The sequence below is a fragment of the Equus quagga genome, chromosome 1 (assembly GCF_021613505.1).
Source record: "Equus quagga isolate Etosha38 chromosome 1, UCLA_HA_Equagga_1.0, whole genome shotgun sequence".
Lineage (NCBI taxonomy): Eukaryota > Metazoa > Chordata > Mammalia > Perissodactyla > Equidae > Equus > Equus quagga.
Genome location: NC_060267.1, coordinates 84,950,081 through 84,974,556, shown reverse-complemented (window position 1 = coordinate 84,974,556; position 24,476 = coordinate 84,950,081). Strand labels below are relative to the sequence as shown.

The 24,476-nt window shown below is 37.4% G+C and overlaps 1 protein-coding gene across 4 annotated transcripts in view; it reads right to left on the bottom strand.

Moving 5' to 3' along the window:
• The window catches only part of RABGAP1 (RAB GTPase activating protein 1), a 160,099-nt gene that overhangs the window by 28,353 nt on the left and 107,270 nt on the right, over positions 1-24,476 (bottom strand). For all 4 annotated transcript variants that reach the window (XM_046684412.1, XM_046684420.1, XM_046684434.1 and 1 more), the window contains 4 exons: positions 10,886-10,999; positions 5,786-5,860; positions 2,509-2,634; positions 1,764-1,907 (listed from right to left, as the gene is read on the bottom strand). In XM_046684412.1, coding sequence (XP_046540368.1) covers positions 1,764-1,907; positions 2,509-2,634; positions 5,786-5,860; positions 10,886-10,999 — 459 coding nt within the window. The remainder of the gene's footprint in view (positions 1-1,763; positions 1,908-2,508; positions 2,635-5,785; positions 5,861-10,885; positions 11,000-24,476) is intronic.

Sequence of the window (24,476 nt, the reverse complement as noted above, 5' to 3'; positions counted from 1 at the left end):
AGAGAAATTGGAAAAATTTAATTAAAAATGGAATGTCTTAGAAAATAAAAATTGCACAGCCACCCCTAAAAAACCACTGAAAGTAGACCCAGTCTCCCATTTTCCTGAGAGCTTTTCTAGCCCTGCTCTCACAATCAACAAGAAAGAACACTTTTCCAAAGTATTCTATGCTTCCAAACCAAAACATTAGACTCATAAAATTGTGATCTATCAGGAAATAACACCTGGTGGACTTTTCCTTTATTTTGCGCTGCCCCCTCCAAGTACAGCAATCACTCTGTCTGTGAGCCCCACATCCCAGAACTGAATCTTCTCAGGGTTCCCTCCAACCTGCCTGTCTTCATAACCATTCTGGGAGTGATGGGGGCAAACCAAAGATGAGGAGAGGCATCAACATCTGTTGATCAAGTTAAACTAAGTTTCCGGGCCTTGGTTTTCATAATTATTATTCTCCCAAGGGTTTTCTCAGCTAATTAGTTGAAGTTTACGTAAATTACTTAGCAAGCCACTGGGCCCTCTACAACTACTTAACAAATGGTTGTTTATAATAGTGAAAAACTAGACAACTTACAGATTTGAGATTAGGAATTGGTTACATGAAGTATGGTATATCCAAATAATGGGATACTTGGCAGCAAGTAAGAATAATGGTATAGTTGTGGTATAGAATAATGATATGTGTTATTTTCTTATAATGTTCCTTACAATGTTTCAAGCTTGGCAGAAGGTACAAATTCTTTAATGGATTTCTGTATGTTTTCAATATGGCAAAATTAAACAAAAAGGATGATACAGATGTGAACTTGTCTAAAGATGTTCAAGTATATGAAATGAAAAAAGAGGTTACCAAATAGTACATATAGCACAACCATATTTTTAAATATATAAATATAGAACCATAGTATACATTATTACATAATATTCCAAATGAAGAAAAACTATTCCACAGAAATCATACACATGCATATATGAACACAAAAAATGCTGAAAGAGTATAGTACACCATAATAGTAAAAGTAGTTACCTCCAGACAATAGACTAGAAGTATTTTAAAATCTTTTCCCTTCTATTTTCTACAGTTTCTATAATAACATACATTGTTTTTGAAATTAGTTATTTTTTTTCTTATGCACACACACCCAAAACCCCAAACTATGATGTGGCAAAGACAGTTACTTAATATCTATTTTCTTTTAGAAACAGACCCCTCAGTTTTTAGCAAATTCTTATCCACCTTAAAATAAACGTCTCTCCTGCAGCTAGGTGTGGTCATGTACCTAAGTTCTGGCCAATAAGAGGTAAGTGGAAAAGCAGGTGAACTTCCAGGAATTCTCTTTCAAAAAGAGGGCATGCACCCTCCCCCGTCCCCTAACCCTCCTAGCTTAAATATAGGTACGGTGGCTGGAGCTCTAATCAGCCATAAGGATGAGAGTCACGCTCTGGGAAGGCAGGTTACTGGCAATCTTTTACAAGAGAGAGAAATAAACCTCTACTTTATTTAGTCACTGTTATTTTGGGTTTCTTCAATAAATGCAGCCAAGCCTAATACTAACTAATACAAACATCTAACATGTGTTTTTTTGGGCAGAAAGCACCTTCAAGAAAACATGATTGTTAGCTTTGGCCCAAGGAAGAGTCACTTAAACCTGGATTTTCCAGCACTGAAATAAAATAACTGAGAAGAACAAATTCTGTTTTGACAGCGCTGACAAAGGGAGGCCACTGTAAACAAAAGCGAAAGTGATGTGACCTCTGATACATACCTCGCATAAAAGCAGGTCGATGATATGGAAGACCATGTAGAGAGGGAATTTTGCAGTGAAAAGCGTAAGAAACCACTGGGAGGCATACATGTGTGCTTCAAGGCTTATATCCAGGAAGTGGTTATACAGGTCAGGAATGTATTCCTGAAATAGCAAACTAATTAGTTTTAGGCACATATGCAGCTGTTCAACTCGCACTCAGAAGGCTCATAAACCTGACAGGAAGAGTCCAAAAAAGTCACATACTTGTGTTTTTCTTAATTCTCCAAAGTGCTCAGAAGAACACTTATCATCTGGTATTAAACTGGCACTCAGCCCTCTTTTCAAGTCCACAAACTAGCTCCAAAGAGGAATCCCCAAAATGGTGACAAATATTTGGAAGGGCAGTTTTTCTTTCCAAGTTATGAAATGTTTGGGAAAGTCTGTTTCACTTTTGTTATGGGATTCCTATCCAGTCAGCGTCAGAGCCTTGGCAAATATTTCTTGACTGAGTTTGCCGCGTTAAAGTGCTCTCATCTTTTGAGTGCTTACGAGATTGAAAACCCAGCTCACACCCATGAGGTTTACACCTTATTAATCTTGGCATCCTCACCACATAGTGAGAATTGAAAATAATAAAACCCGTCTTTAACCCTGGATGGCGAAGGCAGCCACCACTGCTCCTTGGCACCATTTCGTCAATCCAGCTCTCCCGCCTCCTGCACTCTTACTGGCGAATGCAAGCTGTTGTTTTTTTTTCTTTTACCTGCATGAGGCGCTCCAACTGGTAAAATTTGCAATGCAAATCTTCAAAGTTTTGCTTAAAAAGTTCCCTGAGACCATAGGCAAACATGATCTTGACCAGAACACTGAATGCCTGCTCTTCAGGCATCTGTAACAGATAAGAAACGGGGAAGGGAAAAAAAAATCACAAAACATACAGAGAAGTTTTCTCAGTATATCAAATCCATCCTTCCACCTTCTTATCTGGACACCAGGAATTTAGAGGTATGCAGTAACTTAGGCCTGTAGCTGTGTTTCATAACATTCATTTGCTCAACCAAGAAATATTTAATGATGCCTACTCTGTCACACTCTGTTCCTGTCCTCAAAACGCCTCCCATACAACGAGTATACAATGACTGTAATGTGAATTAGGTAGAAACATCAGTGGGAACACAGGAACAAGAAAGGCTGAGTCTGCCTGAGGGAGCCAGGAAGAGGCTTTGCAAAGAGGATAGGATTTAAACTAAGTAGTAATAGGCTGATACACAAGTGCAGGTTTCACTGTCCCCAGATCATGAGACCTTGTTAAATCATTTTACCTCCTGAGCTGCTATTTCACCTAAAAATGTTTTTCTTCCTCAGCGTTGTTAAAAACATGGTTAGTTACAGAAGAACCTTACATATTCTAAGGCTTACAGCAATGCTTAAGGTACTACAGTAACACAATAATACTTAAAATACTACAAAAATCCTACTTCACTTCTATTTACAGATGTTTCTCATTTATAATAATATCTACATCTTCTACAGCTTTATGGAAAAATATTTCCCTGAGAGCCTGGCAAATGTCTAGTTTTCAAAATAGAAAAAAATCACTGGAAATGTTATTTAAGGCTTGGTGTGACTGTAGGACGCCTTCAAAATGTCAATAATGTGGGCGAGCCTCTGTGGAAGATGATGGAGGTGGGCTGAACAGAGAAATCATGGGAATAAAGCAGAGCTAGAGAGCAAATCAGACTAAGTAATAAGTGAGAATAGCATAGCAAATTATTATTGGAAATGAAACAGTATTTGGGGCAAAGGACCAGACCTTTGAGGTCTTTGTCATGCAAGGCGATTTTACTCTTCCATACACTACAGGAAACTTGGTCTGACCCAGACTGGCATTTCTGATATTAGGCAGCACATCTGGCCTCACTATGAACCAAACGTTTATGTCAACACCAGGGCAAGCAGCATAGAGTTCAAGTCAAGACATTGTGGCTTTGATTGGGAAACCCATTTTAAAGGGGTTGCGATACTTAATGGGGATAAATGCCCTCATAGTGGAGTTGAGAACAAAGACAAACCACACAGGCTTGTGAGACTCTGAGATAGAAAGTCTGATTAAAAAACCAAACCAAACAAAACTGAAAAACCTGACCTCTTGACGAATACGTTAACTAGCTTGATTTTGGCAAATCATTTCACAAAGTATATGTATATCAAATCACCACGTTATGCACCTTATATATATACAATTTTTATGTGTCAATTATATCTCAATAAAGCTGGGGAAAAAACTTGACGTCTTTATTAATGTTATAGCTTTATCATATTTTTACATGCCCACCGATACCAACAAGCTAGGTTCACAGTTAGAAGATACAAAGTGGTTTTTGTTTTCCTTTTATTACAACCTATACAAAAATTGCTTAAAACTCTTCAAAAGCTTCCCCTTGCTTAGAGAAACAAAATGCAGACTTTTTGTCCTGCCCCCATGGCACTCCCTACGTTGGTCTTGTTAACCTCTCCAGCTCCCTCCCATACTCTCCATCACTCATGATGCTCCAGTCACACTGCCCTTCTTTCACTTCCTTGCATATGCCAAGTTTTCCTCATTTCAGTGCTTCTATACATACTGTGTTCTTCTCTTTTCTGGAATACTCTACTCTCCACTATCTTGCTTTCAAAATAGTTTATTTTTATAACAATGTTAAAAAAAAGTTAAATGATAACAAAAAGGACGAAAGATAATGGGTACCTCTTCTCATTTTTCAGCGTTCACCTTAAAGGTTACTTCCCCAGAGAAGCCTGTAATCTAAATAAGGCTCCCTTGTTTTAATCTTGCATCAAACTTTTTACAATACTTTCATAGTGCCATTGAAATTAAGAATGATATACCTGTGTGATTTTTGCTTAAAGCTAGTCAGCTTCACCAGCTCTGTCTCCACGAGGATTGGGACCATCCCTATCTTATTCACTCCTGATCTCGAGCACAGTACAGAACATAACAGGTGCTCAAAACTTTCTGCTAAACATCACCTGTGCGGAATTTTTGCCAAGCATTTTAACTTGAATCATGAGGAAATGACCAGACAAATCAAGAATGTGGGATGTTTTACAAGACAATTTGCCTAAATTTTTCAAAATTGTCAATGGCATGAAACACACAAAAGAGGTAAGGGGGTAGTTTAGTAAAAAGAATAAAGAGAAGTGACAACCAAACGCAATGATTGAATCTTCATTGATCTTGGTTAGGGAAAAAAAAAGCTATACGGGACTTTACTGAGCAAACAATTGGAGAAAATTGAATGTGGACTGTGTGTTACTGAATCAGTGTGGAATTTCTTGGATGTGACTGTGGTCTTATGGTTATGTCCTTAGGAGATACATGTTCAAGTATTTAGGAGTCAAGAATCTTGATGTTTGCTACTTACTTTCCAAAAATAATTTCAAAAACTTTTTCTAGAAAAAAATAAAATGAATGCGTAAAAAAGAGGAACAGAGAGAGAGAGAGAGCAGAGAGAGACAGAGAAAGCAGTGTGAAGAAAATATTAATTGGTAAATGAGGCGGAGTATACGGATGTTCACCTTAAGACTTTTTCAGTTTTGCTGTGGATCTGAAAGAGTATCAATAAGTTGGAGGGTAAAGGTCTTTGCTGAATGAATGAATGAATAAAATGGCACTAAAGCAAGCCAATTTCTCTGCCTCCCTCCCACCACAATACATAAATCCCAAAACAAATACTAATGACAGTGGCTACTTTAGAGAAGATAAAATGTCCCCAAGGGTCCAACCAAGACTGAAGTCTATCCAATCATCCTAGTAATAAAAATGAAGTGTACCCTTGTACTAGTTTTCAACACTGTCATTTATCCTCACCATGCTTTCCTTCCATGATGACATTAAATTAAGGACAAGGTTTCCAGATATAGGAGTTAAAAGTCATGTCCTAGAGTCTGGCCAAAGCCAATATAAAATCATGCTCAAGTCTAAGGCCTGTATAAGCTGAAGGAGGCCATGTCTAAGTCATAACAGAGACCTAATTACTCACATGGAGAAGCAGAACGGCAGCGAGAAATGACTGGCCCTGGCAATAGCCAATCTCTTCATCATACACAGAATAAGCCTGGAAAAAAAAAGCACAGGAGGTGTAAATGAATGTAGTCACTTGGCCATAGTTTCTTGAAGAGAGGAACCTCAAAGATGCTACCCACACTCCACTGTGGCATTTTGATGGTCAAAGAATGATGCAAACATTTCTCCCCAGTCCCAACTTTTTCTTCACCATAAATAGAACCGTCACCACACCACTTCCTTTAGCCAAGGAGTGGGGAAGGTTAAGCAGAAACCACTTCAACACTAAAAACAGGTTGTCTTATCTCTGTCCCTGCTCATGTTTTTTTCTTTTTTTTTTTTTGTCTGAAAAATGTGCTCTTCCTTCAGGCTTCAAACGTATTCCATTCCCCCAGAATTCCCTCTCTTCTCTGCACTTCTATGGTACTTGCTATACATGTACGGTTATTACAGTATTTACCACACTGCATTTTAAGTGTCCATCTTCTCTGCTGGATTGTTAGCTTCTTAGGGGCTGCGGTCATGTCTTATTTAACCTAGCCAGCACCTCACACATAGCAGGCACTCACTAAACACTGTTAATGTTATCCATTTTTCTTTCTGGGAAAAAGTCTTTTGGCAAAGAAACCAAAATATAATTCTTTCCACAATGCCAGTAATAACTTTTCAGATAAGAGGGATTTCTCTTAAACCATTTGTGGGTTCCTCTGGAATTCTTATTTTATATTTTTCTTGGCGGCAGACGATTACTACCCATCTCCTCTGAGCATTATCTTTAACAGAATATTGACATCCAACATTCCTTGTGGTTTTACTCTTGAGTTCTTTAATTGTTTTTCAGAGTCTTGTTTTTATGATTAATATCTATAGTTTTCACGTAAGCTGTGGGAGAAAGGGGGATTTCTAAAGATTCAAGATGGTCAGATTTGACAAATTTTTTTCTAATGCAACTCCCTTTATTCTTCACTTATTTTCTGTGCCAAGGTGCCTCTGTGTCCTAAGGAAGCAATTTAGAATTGGGTATGTTTAGAATTCAGATCACTTTGCAAAATGTCATGCCAATGCTTATTAGATGAGAAGTTAATATATACACGGATTTTATCACTAGCTTTTGGTGAAACTATAACTTTTAAATATGTATATACATACCATAATCATGCTTTCATAAATTCAGGTAGAATTCAAATATAATCTCATTATGTCCCCCATTTCATCAAAGCTTATCTGATGAGAGGACTACAGAATGAGAAACACACATACTTCCTCAAAGGTATGCAGAGGGCTTTAGAAATGATCTTTTTATACAGTCATGCGTTGCTTAATGATGGGGATATGTTCTGAGAAATACATTGTTAGGCGATTTCGTCCTTGTGCAAACATCGTAGCGTGTACTCACACAAACCTAGATTGTATAGAACCTACTACACACCTAAGCTATAAGGTACTAATCTTACGGGACCACTGCTGTAGATGTGATCCATCGTCGGCCAAAACATTGGCACGTAGTGCATGACTGTAACGCAACGAGGCATCACTTTGCAGTTACCAAATTAGTAAAAAGTAACATGTTAATACTAATGCTGTTAAGATTGTGTTAAAAACTCTTAGTAATATATACCAACACAGCGCTGTGGAATACAGTATGAAAATGTCTGTGAAGGTGTCAATCAACAGTTGATTATTCAAGAAAGAACAGAGGCTTCAGTTAGTCAGAGTTGGGCTGAAATCCCTCAATTGCTATGTCTAGGTCTGGATCTTAGGCCTGTTATTTACATTCCTTATCTGTAAGAAGAGAATGATCATAGTATTGATATCATATAGTCCTCTTATGTAAAGTGCTCAGCACACGGCTTAATCAATTATATACTAGGAAGAAAATGTACTGAATTTGTATAGGTAGAGAATGGAGGGGAGCATATTCTTCAGGCTCATGGAAAAGCGTGAGGAATGCATTAAGACTTGAAAAGTACGAGATATATCTGGGGAATGTTTGGAACACAAGGCCTATTCGGGCTATAATGAGCAGGGAGAAAAAAAGGCATTTCATTAGTTTACCAACTTTGGAAGAGCACCTACGATGTGCCAAGTGCTACATTGCTAACATACATAGAAAATGATTCCTGCCCTTGAGGACTTCACAGCTCAGTTGAGAGGTCTGACAAGTACATCAAGCAGTGTACAGTAAGAATTTCAATGTGGCTGAAGTATAAAATATTTAGGGAATAAGCCAGGATATACTACAAAATGCCTTATATGCTAAGCTAAGGAATCTAGGACCAGGAAAAGAACTAAGGAATTTTGATTTCATTCTGTGGCTATAGGGAAGCACTAAAGGTTTCAGTGGAGGCCACTGAAATGATCCAGTTTGGGGGTCAATATGGAGAAAATAATAAATAAGCCAGAAACCAAAGGCAGGGAGACTGATGGAAGGCAGCTTTTGCAAAAGTGCCAGCAACGCAAGACAGAGGTCTTTACCACGGCAGTGATTAGAGAGGATATTATGGCTATAAGAGACCTCAATCATATCAAACTCAATGTGGCCAAAGGAAGGAACTGAAAGCTAACAGAGAAATGACTGTATCTTCAGCAAGACAACGGTATTGGGGGAAAAAGGAGGACTGTTTTTAATTAAAAGAGATATAACAACTAAACATAATATGGATATTGTTGAATCCTGATTCCAACTAAATGTATAAAGACATTTAGGGAGATCTGAATATGGAGATTCAGACATGGAATGAATGGTATTGATGGACAATGATAGATGCTATAGATGGATAATAATCTTATTTTTTAGAGATGTATAGTGGAGAATTCAGGATCATGATGTCTGAGATTTGCTTTAAAGTACTTCAGGAAAAATGTAAAAAGGGAAAGATGAAACAGTTGTGGCAATATGTTGATAAACATTAAATCTGGGTGAGGGATATATACAAATTCATTATACTATTTGACTTTTATGTACGTTTGAAAATTTTCTTTCTTTCTTTCTTTTTTTTTTTTCCTGAGGAAGATATGCCCTGAGCTACAATCTGTGCCAATCTTCCTCTATTTACAAATATGTGGGGTCCCAGCACAGCACGGCTGCTAATAGAGCAGAATAGGTCCAGGCCCAGGAACTGAAGCTGGGCCGCTGAAGCAGAGTGCACTGAACTTAACCAGTAGGCCACCAGGGATGGCCCATAAAATGTGTTTTTAAATGAATTCTATTTTTAGACCTGTTTTGTTTGATGTACTTGACAGACTTTTACATGGAGACCACTGGCAGCTGGAAATTTGGGCTTTGAGGTAATGTCGATTTGGGGACATCTGTGCAGTGGTGACAGCTGAAGTTTTGGGGGTGGAAAAGGTCGCCCACAAGAGACAGTGTTGAGCTACAGAACAACTGAATTAGCACCTAGGGGAAGGCCACTGTTTTAGGGGCAGGTGGAGAGAGAGGAAATGACGAGGCACTCAGTGAAGTTGAGACACAAGTGAGAGTACATGCAGGAGGGTGAGAAGTCAAGAGCAGAGAGAGCTGTAAGGAAGAGCATCATGGGAGAGAAACTAGAGTGCAGGGGGGTCAGGAGGAAGAGATCAGAAGCAGTGAGCCCTAGGTTTCTTTCTGGGAAATTCTGCAGTAGGGTGAGGGATAGCTGAATTGGCTGCTTAACTGGGGCGCACAACTGAGATGGGGCTAAAAAAGGATGACCAGAGAAGAAGACCATGACTTTGTGTGTCCTCTGAGGAAATTAAAATTAAACCCAAGAAACATTTCTATAAATTCTAACTGCTCTCATAGTTTTAAGCATCTAGTTTATCATTGGAGAACCTGTCCTATATTGCTGGTCTGTCCTAAAACTAGTTGTTAGTTTTGCCTTCTCAATCATAATATGTAAGTTCCTTAAGAATATGTCTTGTGCCTTGCCTCTACTCTCATATAGTAGATGCTAAATAGGTTCTTGATTTGTTTTTTGGGGAAAAGATTAAAGACTAATTCTGAGAAGAGAAGAAGGTTGAAGAATTCTGGTCCCAAATTCTCCTTTTAGCCCCATGGCTCTGAAATACCAAAATCTACTGGAATATGGATTACTGAAATTGAAAAGGCTATCATTTCCTTTATAGCTTTCAGGTATAGACCTATTGACAGACATCAGTATTTCCCACCATTTACTATGCTGTAGCACTAAAAGTCCACTGGGATGGGCATTAGCACTTCCCACTGTTGGATGTGTCCTAGGTGCCAAGTTCATCACTTATAATGTGAATATTGAAAAGAAGTTTGTAGTGTTATAGGACTCAGAGCTCTTAACATAAAACCAATTTTTTTTTTCGTTTGCAAGGGAAGATTCACCCTAAGCTAACATCTGTTGCCAACCTTCCTCCTTTTTCTTCCTTTATCCCTGGCAAAGGCCCAGTACGTAGTTGTGTATAGTTGTAAATTTTTCTAGTTCTTCTCTGTGAGCTGCTGCCACAGCATGGCTACTGACAGACGAGTAGTGTGGTTCCATGCCTGGGAAGTGAACCCGGGCTGCTGAAGCAGAGTGCACTGAACTTTAACCACTAGGCCATCAGGGAGGGCTCAACAAAATCAACTTTTGAAAGTTTAAATGTGGAGCCAGAAGACTGTCATCTGAAAGTCTTGATTAGAGTGAAAGAAACGGGGCCAGCCCACAGCATAGTGGTCGAGCTCTGCACACTCTGCTTCAGTGCCCTGGGTTCGCACGTTCCAATCCCGGGTGTGGACTTGCACCACTGTCAGCCATGCTGTGGTGGCAACCTGCATATAAAGTGAAGGAAGACTGGCACAGATGTTGGCTCAGGGCTAATCTTCCTCAATAAAAAAGAGGAGGGTTGGCAACAGACGTTAGCTCAGGGCAAATCTTCCTCAGGGGGAAAAAAAAAGAGTAAATAAAACTCTACCATATATTTCTAAGTATTTCCTGATCATTATGAGTCTAAAATTGTGCTGTAACCTTTGATTTTACAGTCTTTACCTTCTGGAATATCAAATACAAATTACACTTTAGAGGTATCTTTTGCATAATTTCAAAGAACCAGAATGACCATTCAAACCTGAGTCTTTGACATGAAATACCTTGCATATTTTATATAAGGAATCTTGTCCATCTCCTCCTGTATCCTTAAAGTAGTCATGCGCTGGGAATGTCCGGTTAATATCCCGGGTGATAGCACTGTCCTGGGGAGACTCCTGTGGAAACATAAGGAAAGAGAAGGTTTAGCAGTCAATCATGTATGTACTTTTTAAAGTTTATACAATAAGGTCTTCTTATTTGCATGTTTTAAAATGCTTCAGGGACATACATACACATATGCATGACCAGAGTTACTCCATCTTCAGGGACCAACCACTCAAGCAAAAGCAAAACCAAATATTAAGGGGAAAAAAAAGATGGAAGAAAGCAACCTGTTACACCTCATGAATACTCCATCCCTGACGCAGTGAAGTACAGCTGGTGACCTTTCTATTGGAACAGGGAAAATGTGCTATTCAAAATGGATTTCCCATAGGAAAATAACCTAATCTCAAAAGAAGAAGGTAAAGTGCTCCCGTTAGAAAAACTGAGTATAAAAATTGCTGCTTTAATTGATCCTTTGCTATGAAGCTCATATGCCAGGTTCTCATATGGAAAAGAAAAGTCCTTTAATTGGGACTTATCCTAGGGGCAAATGGCATAAAAATGCACACAGCAGCCTACTCAATACGAAACTAGTTCACTAAATACCAAGGGATTCAAACAGGCTCTGGGAAAATAGCCTTTGCTTTGCCAATGGAGAAAAACTGTTTCCTCTTCTATAATGAGTTAACTAAAACTGAACATATGTCAATAATGTCAGCAATCCTTCATAAAACGTACTAAGCATCCAGCAAGTTCTAATATCTTCCCCTTGTAAAATTTCATTTGCTCACGTGCTAAAGAACTGGAGCACAGAAACATGACTCTCTATTTTAACAGCTAAAACCGTCTTGATTCTCCTTGGTGAGACTACATCATATTCAGCACACCATCCAAGAGCCTGACACTCCTCTTTCAAAATGAAAAATGAAAGGGATATTCTTCTCCTGTCCAGTAATTTCTCTAGCCTTTCAGGTAATCAAGTTCCCAGGGCCATAAATATCTCACAGTGTAGGGAGCTGAACTAACTTTAAAGCATACACTCTTTCTTAACCAGTATTTAAACCTTCAGAGCTAAGGCCAAACTGCTTTCCAAGAGCTTTACTGGCATATATTACTACTAATTTTTAACACATTATTAACTAGTTAAGGCAGCTCAGAATCATGGTGATCCCTGCCAAAAGGACAAAACCCAAGGTGAGACCCAAGACTACAGCAGTTATTGCGTGGTGGCCACTTCCAGGCTGCAGCACGTGGCGAGGGGACTGAAACAGAGCTGGGAAAGGGGAACGTCTCCCTGAGGTGGAGAGAGAAGTGGAGGAGGGCAAGGGAGCTAGAATTGCAGGTCAGGGCACTGGAGAGGAAAAGCTGCACAGAAAGAGAGCCGCAGAGCTATCTAGAGGGGTCCTATGAGTCATGAATCAGAGAGAAAAAAGGATAAACTAGGCCAGCAAAATTTTAAAAAATTTATTGTTCAAAAGCCACTGTTAAAAACATGAAAACGTAAGCTATGACCGGGATGAAATACCTATAAAATCTATCTGATAATAGAGTTGTATCCAGAATATGTGACTTAAAACAAATAAGGAGACAAACAACGGATTTAAAAAAGGGGGGGATGGTGGTAAAAGACTGAATAGATACTTCACAAAAGAAGATATATAGGTGGCAAATAAACACATGAAAAAATTTCAACATCATTACTCATCAGAGAAATATAAATTCAAACCACGATGAGATTCCACTACACACCCACTAAATGCTAAAATTAAAAAGGCCCAAGATACCAAGTGTTGGCAGAGGGTGCGAAATAACTGGAACTCCCATACATCACTGGTGGAATTCAGAATGGTACAAATACTTTGGAAACAGTTCTGAAGTTTCTTAAAAAGTTAAACATACACATACAGCAATTCTACTCCTAGGTATTTATCCAAGAGAAACAAAAATATGAATACATGCAAAGACCAGAACTCAAATGTTCACAGCTTTATACATAATACCCCAAACTGGAAACAAGAGAAATGTGCTCAAATGGATAAATGGATAAATAAATTGTGGTATGTCCACATAGTGAGCTACTCGGCAAAAAAAAAAAAAAAAAAGAAAAGGAAAAAACTACTGACACATGCAACACCGATCGATCTCAAAAGAACTATACTAAGTAAAAGAAGCCAGGCACAAAAGACATTTTCTATAATTCCATGCATATGAAATTTGAGAACAGGCAAAGCTGCAAGTTAAAGAAAGCAGCTCAGTGCTTTGAAGAGGACAGGGTTAAAAGAAGACTGATTCTAGGGCCCAGCCTGGTGGCATAGTGGTTAAGCATAGTGGTTAAGTTTGTGTGCTCTGCTTCAGCAGCCCAGGGTTCACTGGTTTGCATCCAGGGCAAAGACATAGGCACTGCTTTTCAAGCCATGCTGTGGGGGGCGGCCTGGTGGTGCAGCGGTTCACAAGTTCACAAGTTCTGTTCTGCAGCCCAGGGTTTGCCGGTGCGGATCCCAGGTGTGGACATATGCACCGCTTGTCAAGCCATGCCATGGCAGGCGTCCCACATATAAAGCAGAGGAAGATGGGCACGGATGTTAGCTCAGGGCCGAGCTTCTTCAGCAAAAAGAGGAGGATTGGCAGCGCATGTTAGCTCAGGGCTAATCTTCAACAACAACAACAAAAAAAGAAGACTGACTCTTAAGAGACGTGAGAGGACTTTTGGAAGTGATGGAAAACATTACCCATCACATCTGTGGTGCTAGTTAAAACATATTGAATCATTCACTTAATTTGGTGAATTTTATTGTATATAAATTGCACCTGAATAAAGGTCATTTTATTTATTCATATTTTAAATTTTGAACTAATTCAGACTTATAATTCAAACAAATGAGAAAGAGACCCAGGATGATCCAAGCCCTTTAGATTAACTGTTCACAGAACTACTTCAGGTGTATATAGATAAATGATAAAAATGATGCAAATCCATATTTCCTTAAAGGCCTTAAAACCAGGGACATAGCTTAAAGTCAGACATATCTGCATTTAAAAGCTGGCTCAGTCTCTAGTTACTAGCTAAACAACTTTTGGTCAGTTTCTTATCTTCTCTGGCTAATATCATCTATCTTATAAAGTTGTAGTGAGGGTGACACTAAATGTATACATAAATATATAAAGAGCTTCTAGCAGTATCTGACACGTATACAGAAAACACTTCCTAACAGTGAAAGGAAGCAAAGTCGTCAGCACTGCTGAGAGCTGGGGCTGCCCTCTGAACACACACATGCACACGTTCACACACACACACCGATACACAGAACACCGTACACATATGCTACCTAGAATATATATTATTTTTATTTTTGTACATCTTATATTCCTTATAAAACTCTTCATGTAGGGGCAGACACTGTGATTTAGTTTTGTAACTTCCACATAGCCTAGCATAATGCATGGCACACAGCCAGTGCTTAATAAATATACCTCACATCTTTAGGACTGAGTGATGGCAATGCTCATGAGGTCAACAGCCCTACCCAAACCAGGATCTCTAATGCTAATGTTTAATTCAAGACCCACATGATGAGGCAGAAAACTAAATCAGGAAAGAATCTTATTAATTGAATAATTTAAAAGAGATTCCAACTGAATATCTGAAAAAGAACAAGAATGATTCTAGGGGCCAATCATTAGATTGACTCATTAATAACTTCTTGTCTATAAAGTGCAGGGAAGAAAAAATAATTGTCATAAGAAACAGAATAAAGATTTTGAGTCTTTTAATTCAAAATGCAAAATAAATCAAACCATTCTGCAATTATCAAGAGAAATGACAAGGAAAGGGGTCTATGTCAGGAACATATGCTGTATTACAGTGAGTTAAAGATTGTTTTCATCCTAGGATATGTGAATTCTGAACTCGGTTTTAATTTTAATGAACATACAGAATGTGAAATAGCAACACACAGAGAGAACCACAGGCGTACATTATTTGCTAAGGTATTAAGAAATCTTCATTGTTAATAAATCTCTATTTTATGAATAGTTGAAACAACCAATAATGGTCATAAACAGTCTCAGGTTCAATTTTGAAACTGCAGCATGCTAAAAACTTCTCTCACCCCTAGCATCACCAAGAGAAAAAAAAGATAAAATAGACTTCATTAAAATTTTTTGCTTATAAAATATGCCATTAAAAGAACTCAATCCCATTCACAATCGCAACGAAAAGAATAAAAAACCTTGGGATAAACTTAACCAAGGAAGTGAAGGATCTATACAATGAAAACTACAAGACTTTCTTGAAAGAAATTGACGATGACATAAAGAGATGGAAAGACATTCCATGCACATGGATTGGAAGAATAAACATAGTTAAAATGTCCATACTACCTAAAGCAATCTACAGATTCAATGCTATCCCAATCAGAATCCCAAGAACATTCTTCACAGAAATTGAACAAAGAATCCTAAAATTCATATGGGGCAACAAAAGACCGCGAATTGCTAAAGCAATCCTGAGCAAGAGAAACAAAGCCGGCAGAATCACAATCCCCGATTTCAAAACATACTACAAAGCTACAGTGATCAAAACAGCATGGTACTGGTACAAAAACAGGTCCACAGACCAATGGAACAGAATTGAAAGCCCAGAGATAAAACCACACATCTATGGACAGCTGATCTTCGACAAAGGAGCAGAGGGCCTACAATGGAGAAAAGAAAGTCTCTTCAACAAATGGTGCTGGGAAAACTGGACAGCCACATGCAAAAGATTGAAAATTGACCATTCTTTTTCACCACACACCAAAATAAACTCAAAATGGATCAAAGACCTAAAGATTAGGTCTGAAACAATAAGTCTTCTGGAAGAGAATATAGGCAGTACACTCTTTGACATCAGTTTCAAAAGAATCTTTTCCGACACTATAATTCCTCAGTTGAGGGAAACAATAGAAAGAATAAACAAATGGGACTTCATCAGACTAAAGAGCTTCTTCAAGGCAAGGGAAAACAGGATTGAAACAAAAAAACAGCTGACTAATTGGGAAAAAATATTTACAAGCCACTTATCCGACAAAGGGTTAATCTCCATAATATACAAAGAACTCACACTGCTTAACAACAAAAAAACAACCCGATCAAAAAATGGGCAGAGGACATGAACAGACATTTCTCAAAAGAAGATATGAATATGGCCAATAGACACATGAAAAGATGTTCATCATCACTAATCATCAGGGAAATGCAAATCAAAACTACACTAAGATACCACCTTACACCCGTTAGATTGGCAAAAACATCCAAAACCAAGAGCGACAAATGTTGGAGAGCTTGTGGAGAAAAAGGAACCCTCATATACTGTTGGTGGGAATGCAAACTGGTACAGCCACTATGGAAAACAGTATGGAGATTTCTCAAAAAGTTAAAAATAGAAATACCCTATGACCCAGCCATCCCATTACTGGGTATCTATCCTAAGAACCTGAAATCAGAAATCCCAAGAGTCCCTTGCACCCCTATGTTCATCGCAGCATTATTTACAATAGCCAAGACGTGGAACCAACCTACATGCCCAGAAACTGATGATTGGATAAAGAAGATGTGGTATATATACACAATGGAATACTACTCAGCCATAAAAAAGACAAAATTGGCCCATTCACAGCAACGTGGATGGACCTCAAGGGTATTATGTTAAGCGAAATAAGCCAGTCAGAGAAAGACGAACTCTATATGACTCCACTCATAGGTGGAAGTTAGTATATTGATAAGGAGATCTGATGGGTGGTTACCAGGGAAAAGGGGGGGTGGGGGGAGGGTACAAAGGGGGAAGTGGTGTACCCACAACATGACTAACAAAAATGTACAACTGAAATCTCACCAGGTTGTAATCTATCATAACATTAATAATAAAAAAAAAAATACGCGATTAAGAAATAGGCAAGCGGGGCTAGCCCTGCGGCTGAGTGGTTAAGTTCCGGTGCTCCGCTTTGGCAGCCCAGGGTTTCCCCAGTTCAGATCCTGGGCGCAAACATGGCACCACTCATCAGGCAACGTTGAGGCGGCATCCCACATGCCACAACTAGAAGGACCCACAACTAAAAATATACAACTAGGTACTGGGGGCTTTGGGGAGAAAAAAGGAAAAAATAAAATCTTTAAAAAAAAAAAAGAAAAATAGGCAAGCAAAACCATACATCAGATAAGGGGTTAATATACAAAATACAAAGAACTCATACATCTCAACAACAAAAAAACTAACAACCCAATTAAAAAACGGGCAAAAGATCTGAACAGAGATTTCTCCAAAGAAGATATACAGATGGCCAACAGGCATATGAAAAGATGTTCAACATCATTAACTATCAGGGAAATGCAAATCAAAACTACAATGAGATATCACTCACTCTCATCAGAATGGCTATAATTAACAAGACAGGAAACAGCAAGTGTTGGAGAGGATGTGGAGAGAAGGGAACCCTTGTACACTGCTGGTGGGAGTGCAAACTGGTGCAGCCATTATGGAAAACAGTATGAAGTTTCGTCAGAAAATTAAGAATAGATCTACCATATGATCCAGTTCCTCCACTGCTGGGTGTTTAGCTAAAGAACTTGAAAACACAAATGCATAAAGATACACGTACCCCTATGTTTATCACAGCATTATTCCCAAGACTTGGAAGCAACCTAGCTGCCCATCAAGGGACAAAAGGATAAAGAAGATGTGGTGTATATACACAATGGAATACAACTCGGCCATAAGAAATGATGAAATCCAGCCATTTGTGACAACATGGACGGACCTGGAGGCTATTATGCTAAGTGAAATAAGTCAGAGGGAGAAAGTCAAATACCATATGATCTCACTCATGAGTAGAAGACAAAAACTACAACAAACAAACATATAGCAACAGAGATTGCACTGGTGGTTACCAGAGGGGAAGGGGGGAGGGAGGAGGGCGAAAGGGATCATTAGGCATATGTGTGGTGATGGATTATAATTAGTCTTTGGGTGGTGAACATGATGTAATCTACACAGAATTCAAAATATATTATGATGTACACCTGAAAGTTATATAATGTTATAATCTAATGTTACTACAATAAAAAAATTAATTAAAAAAATAAAAACAAAACAAAACACATGAAGCACAAGTAATGGAAACTTTTGATGAATTAAATTACATTAAATAAAAAATTTTGAAAAGAGAAACAGGCAAGCAGTATACATATATCTGCAATAGCTGTATCCAGAATTTATACAGAATTGAAAGAAAAAGACAATCTGATAAAATGAACAAAAATTTGAGCTTCACAAAAGAAAATGCAAATGAAGAAATGAAAAGGTAGTTACCAAGGCAAGGCCAATTAAAACCACAGTGGGATAGCCAGCCAAAACGGCTGCCAAGGAGAATGATTTCTTGTGTAATAATAAGGAGGGCTATTACCTGGCAGGCTCTGAAGACAGTAATTCAGTCAAATGGGGATTTGCAAGATCAGAATTATAATTTCAAAGTATGGAAGGAAGATGACCCAAAGTAGCATTAAGCATTTTCTGAAAGGTTTTGGAACTTTAAAAAAAAAAATGAGAAGGGGGACTTAAAGCACTAAAACAATGATTAAGATAAATTTCACACTGACAAAACTTTCTAGAAATGATGACTAGACATACTATTAACCTATATTTGGAATGCGACTATAAGGAATTATTCTAAAACAACTGTTAATTTTATTCTTGAATTATATCTCCACTTGAAGCATACATCTACTTCTAAAGAGAACTCTGATTTTTTAAATGTCAGATGAGTTTACTCTACGAATTCTATGAAACAACAATGGAAGTTCTGAAACATGCTAAGAATGACAGATTGTGACAAGATAAGCTTGAAGATTAGAAAACTATATTAAGAACTCAGAGGAATACGGAAAGATTCAAAATATTTTATGCCAGTTACATCAGTCATATCAGACTGATGAAGAAGATAACTTGAAAAAGGATACACAGTTATTAGAGATATCTGATTTGGAAATTCAAAAGTACATAGGATGAAAAAATAATAAAAAACTGAAAATATTCTGTAAGTGGTCAGTTCTCATCAATCTGCTCTCATCCACTGATCATGTGAAGAGAATTAAGGGGTAACACACCCTTGAGAGAAAGTGAATTTGAAAACTCACATGCTGAATCTTTGAAGCCTTCAAGAATGATAATAAGTCGAGGAGTTCCATGCGAACCACTTAAAAATATTTGGTCTTAGGAAATATGCTGAAGAACTTCGGAATAAATCCATTTCACTTGCCAGAGGCCAAGCTCTACAAAATGATCCAGAAATTCTAACAATGATGAATTTAATTAAGTTCCTCTCAGAATAAGGACATCAGTAAATGTGAAAAGACTCTGAAAATAAATCACAGTAACATTATAGATGATTCCTTCCTAAGAGTACACAGCAAAGAGCTTTCACAAAACATCCAAATCCAAGCGCTTATAAAATTAAGGTTTATACAACAATACATAGTCTTTTCATTTCTAAGGAGTTAAATATAAATGTAGCTGAAATAGGGAACTTGCTGGCACAATGAACATTGTATAACACTATTCAAGGCCAAAATGACTAAGTCAACGAAATACATCCTCTCAACCAGACTGTAGTCAGTAAAATGGCTTACCAGAGAGCAAGCTTTTACAATCATGCAGCAGCAATCATGCAGAGATGTAAACCTTAAAAGAACAAGGAATGGCAAAGCTACTGTCAGTTGATATATTCTGAAAATTATTAAAGTTATGGAAGAAGTGGGTTTGTTTGATCAACTGGTTTTATGTTTTGGCTGCTTCATTTATCCCAAGAAAAACAGCTTGAATCTCCAAAAGAAAACTAAAATGCCATATGACGATGCAGTATTAACATCTTGTGAACTTTTCCTGTTAAGAGCCAGATAGCAAATATTTTTGGCTTTGCAGGCCAGTTTGTGCCACAATTACTCAATTCTCCCTTTGTAGAGTGAAAGTAGCCATAGATGATATGTAAACAAACAAGGATTTCTGTATTCCAATAAAACTTTATTTACAAAAACAAGAAACACCTGGATTTGGCCCCCAGGCGCAGTTTGCCAAGCCTTGTGCTAAATATACAACAACACAGTAATTTGAGACGCGCAACATGACAAAAGATTTTTGTAATGATGTTAAATACACTCATGCGCCACTTAACTTCAAGGATTCGTTCTGAGAAACGTGTCATTAGTTGATCTCATAATGTGCGAACATCACAGAGTGTACTTACACAAAACTAGGTGGTTTGTGTACTACTGTACATCTATTACACACCACCCACCCAGGTTATATGGTACTAATTTTATTGGATCACTTTTATATATGCGGTCTGTTGTTGACCGAAACATTACAGTATACGACTGTACAGTGACATGTTACTGTTGACTGATTTCATACATGTTTTACTTGCAGAAATTCTGTCACAAATAAACTGCAAAAACTTGAAATGTATATCCTTTTAAACACATGCTTATTTTCATCTAATAATGAATGTTAAAAATGTTTACTACATTTTACAAAAGTCTGTATACTTCTGTATCTGCCATGTCGTCAAGGTTTAAATGACTCTGTAATTGTAGTGGTATATTGTCCCCTATATTTCAAGCAGCAATACAAACAGTATATACAGCCCGGAAATTACAAACATACACACTCAAACATATTAGACTGGCTAAAATAAAAGACAGTATCAAATGCTGGTGAGGATATGAAACAACTGGAACTCTCGACTGTTGCTAACAGAGGTATAAAATGATCCAACCACTTTGGTGAACTATATGGCAGTTCTTGTAAAGTTAAATACACATCTACTCAGATTCAGCAATTCCACTCCTAAGTATTACACAGGAGAAATGAAGATATACATTCAATAGGAAAAAAAACATGTAAAGAATGTTCATAATAACTTTTTTCTGTAATAGTCAAAAACTAGAAACCCCAAACTTCTATCAACAGAAAAAAGGATAAATTATGATATATTCATATAATGGCATACATACATACATTGCTGGAAGTAATTTCATTAAAAACTGTACTCTAAAATATCAGAAATTTTAAAATTTATTCACTGAACAAATACTGAGAACTAATACCTCACATTAAAATCCAAATCTTCTTTATTTCCCCTTCCCATACTCCTGCCAAATGGAACTATTCACTGTTCCTCAAAAATAGCCCACAATTAATGACATACCTTATTGCATTTTAAAAGGAAAAAATCTAACTTTTTTTTTTCTCAGTACAATGACAAAAATTTTGTTTTCTTATTTTAACAAAACTTTTTTGCTTCCTTCTAATAATAATACTGGGGGAAAGTAAGAAAAAAGCTAATTTCATAAGTCAGGAATAACTGCAGCTAATGTTTGGTGGGCATACGCCTAACTTTTTACATAACTATTTTCATAACATGAGTTGAACACTGTTTTGAAAATTAATTTTTATTAACTGCAAAATGTAAGCATCTCCTCATGTTATTTGACACTTATCCTAACCTAGCATTTTTAATGTACAGTAGTAACCCATCACATGGCTCTACCATAATTTACTATGCCAAATCTCTGACTTTGGAATATTCAGGCTGTTCTACTTATTTTGCTATAAACAAGTCTGTAAAGCAGAGTTGTGATTCTTAATGGAGAGAGATGGTTACTACTTCATTCCCCTAAATATCCAGCATAAGCCTTGTGTTTTGGATTTTAACTTATACTGCCAATTTGTCCTCCAGAAGAGTTGTGTCAATCTGCACACCACATCGGTAGCACCCTGAGAGCAATTATTCTGCTGCTTTGGAATAGTCATTTATGTACTTGTCCTGCCCTCTTTCTAGTCTATATATAACTAAGAATTGTACCTAAAGTTGCAAAGAACTGCATTTAAGTTTGACTCCATCCCATTCTAATTCCAATGCATTGTTTGCTGAACCCACGTTGACTGATAAAAAAAGGCACTATCATACATATATTTCCTTGCTCTGTCAGTTGAGAGGGTCTAGAAGCAATAACACACATAGCAATGAGCACACCTAATGCCAGGATCTTGGTTTCCAATACCATTTACCAATAAAAGGAACCAGGGCTCTTAGAGAAACGGTTGATGCTAGGACTGGGGCAAGAAGTATACATAATGAGCCTGGAACATCTAGAAGTGCCAGAAAGTAAGGAAGTGCTTCAACAAACCCACAACAATGGGAGCATGTATAAGGGACATAGGATCCAAAAGAAAGAGTTCCCAACGGCCAAAGCTGGAACAATTGGAGCAACAAAATAAATTAAGCAGTACTGGATTATAATCTAAAGTATAAAATAAATATCCATGAGTCTATACTTATATAAATGACTGAATAAATAAACAAACAGAGGAAAAGAGACAAATCTTCCATGCAGAAGAATTCCAAATAACCTATGCTCCCATGGATGGAGCCTACCCCTGGATGGGCTATGCATGGTGACTTCCCTTGGAAGAGTACAGTATGGAAAGGGGGGAAAAAAGAGCAACTTAGTGGAGAAACCTGACAAACATGACCTCAGCCAGATGGTCAACATCAACAGTGATAAGTCAAGCTGATAGTACATACCCTTGATATGAGGTGATGAAAATGGTACTTTACCTATGAGTTCTTCTCCAAAACTCATAACTTTATGAAAAAAAAAATCAGACAAATTCCACTTGAGGGATATTCTATAAAATACCTGACCAGTATTCCTTAAAACTGTCAAAACCATCAAAACAAGGAAAGTCTAAGACATTGTTACAGTCAAGAGGAGTCTAAGGAGACATGAGGACTAAATGTAATGTAGTATCCTGGATGGGACCTGGAACAGAAAAAAGACATTAGGTAAAAACTAAGAAAATCTAAATAAAGTATGGACTTTGGTTAATAACAGTGTATCAATATTGGCTCATTAATTGTAACAAATGTACATACCAATATAAGATGTTAATAATAGGGGAAACAGTGCAAGGGTATATGGGAATACCCTGTACTATTTCCACAATATTTCTGTAATTCTAAAACTGTTCTTAAAAATAAAATTTGTTGAAAGAAAAAAAACGGCATTACCTCCTTACTATATGATATGGAAATTCAGGTTTATGAGGCCACCCAAGTTCACAGACCAGTAATGAGTTGCACTTATTAGGCACTCGATAAAATGCTGGACTGAATTTGTGGAATCAAACCAGTAAAATGAACATGTGGGTGTAAGCTCAATAGGAATCAAAAGGAAAGGCTCTGTTCACATGACAGGTTTCTAGATGATCTTTTTCTTAGCCCCAATTCTTATACTCTTTTACTGTATATGAGAAACCAATGGTGCGGCTTTGTTACTTTCTTAAATTTTAAGTCTGTTCTAAAGTAATCCGGGGAGACAAAAATCCAAGAAAATGATCATTATTTGTGCTGTTTTCATCTCCCCATCGTGGTTTGGAAAGTCGTCCATTAGTTCAAATCACAGTGGTACCACATTCTGTAATTCTTCTGGACGACTATTTTTATTCGCTACTGTGAGAATTGGCCCACTGGGTAACTTCTCAGGATTAACACGGTACTGGGAACTGGCGGAAACCCTTTGAATACACACCCTTTGTAAACTCAAGTTGAAAAATAGAAAGCTAAGAATGGCAGGAAGAAAAAGAAAGTACCCAAACAAAGAAAATGCAATGGAAGGCTGCCATGAGAAATAACCAGCACAGAGAAGATTATTATTTCCAAAGTAGCTTGTTCCCTAAAGAAAAAGTTAGATCTTCTTAATTGTCTAGAATGTTTATAAATGCTTTGTCAAAAGCCATCATTCAATATTTAAGAAAACAGAATAAAACAGAAACACCACCAAAACCCAGTGAAATCCATTATATCATATTCTATCTTTACAATATGTTTTACAGAAATATAATAATCTTTTGGTTATATTTTGCTCTTAAAAAGCCAGCTTGTCAGAAGTGATTTTAATGACTTCATTTTTAAAATCCCCTGGGATAAAAACTCAAAAGAAGGAAAATTAAGGGTGCTATGCTTAAAAGCAAATAAATGAGGACTGCAAACCTCCCTGAGGTAAAATCGTTCTCTCTTAATTACATCTAACTCCTGTCATTTGTAATTTAATTTTATGTTTTGGAAGCTGTAGAACTGCTTAAGTGAAAAGATTAAGAATAAGACTGTTAAGCCTATGGAAACAGATGTTCTTGTGTTTGGGCAAGACCACGATGGTCCTACAAAAATCTGCAAACTCTGGAAATTTTATTTCAATTGGTCATGTTAAAGCTAACAGCATTTCTATTTGATAGAGCCAAAAAAAGTGATTAAAAAAATGGGGACAATTACTTTGTCTCAAACAACAGCTTTGTCTTTAAAATCAAATACTGTACCCATCTTAAGGAATGTCTCACAGGAACTCTGACAAAATAAAAAGGAGGTATGGATGGTATTCTCAGCCTGAGATTTAATACACAGACTTATAGCTACCATTAATTTTCCGACACTGTATGCAAAGTTTTGTGTGTATTTT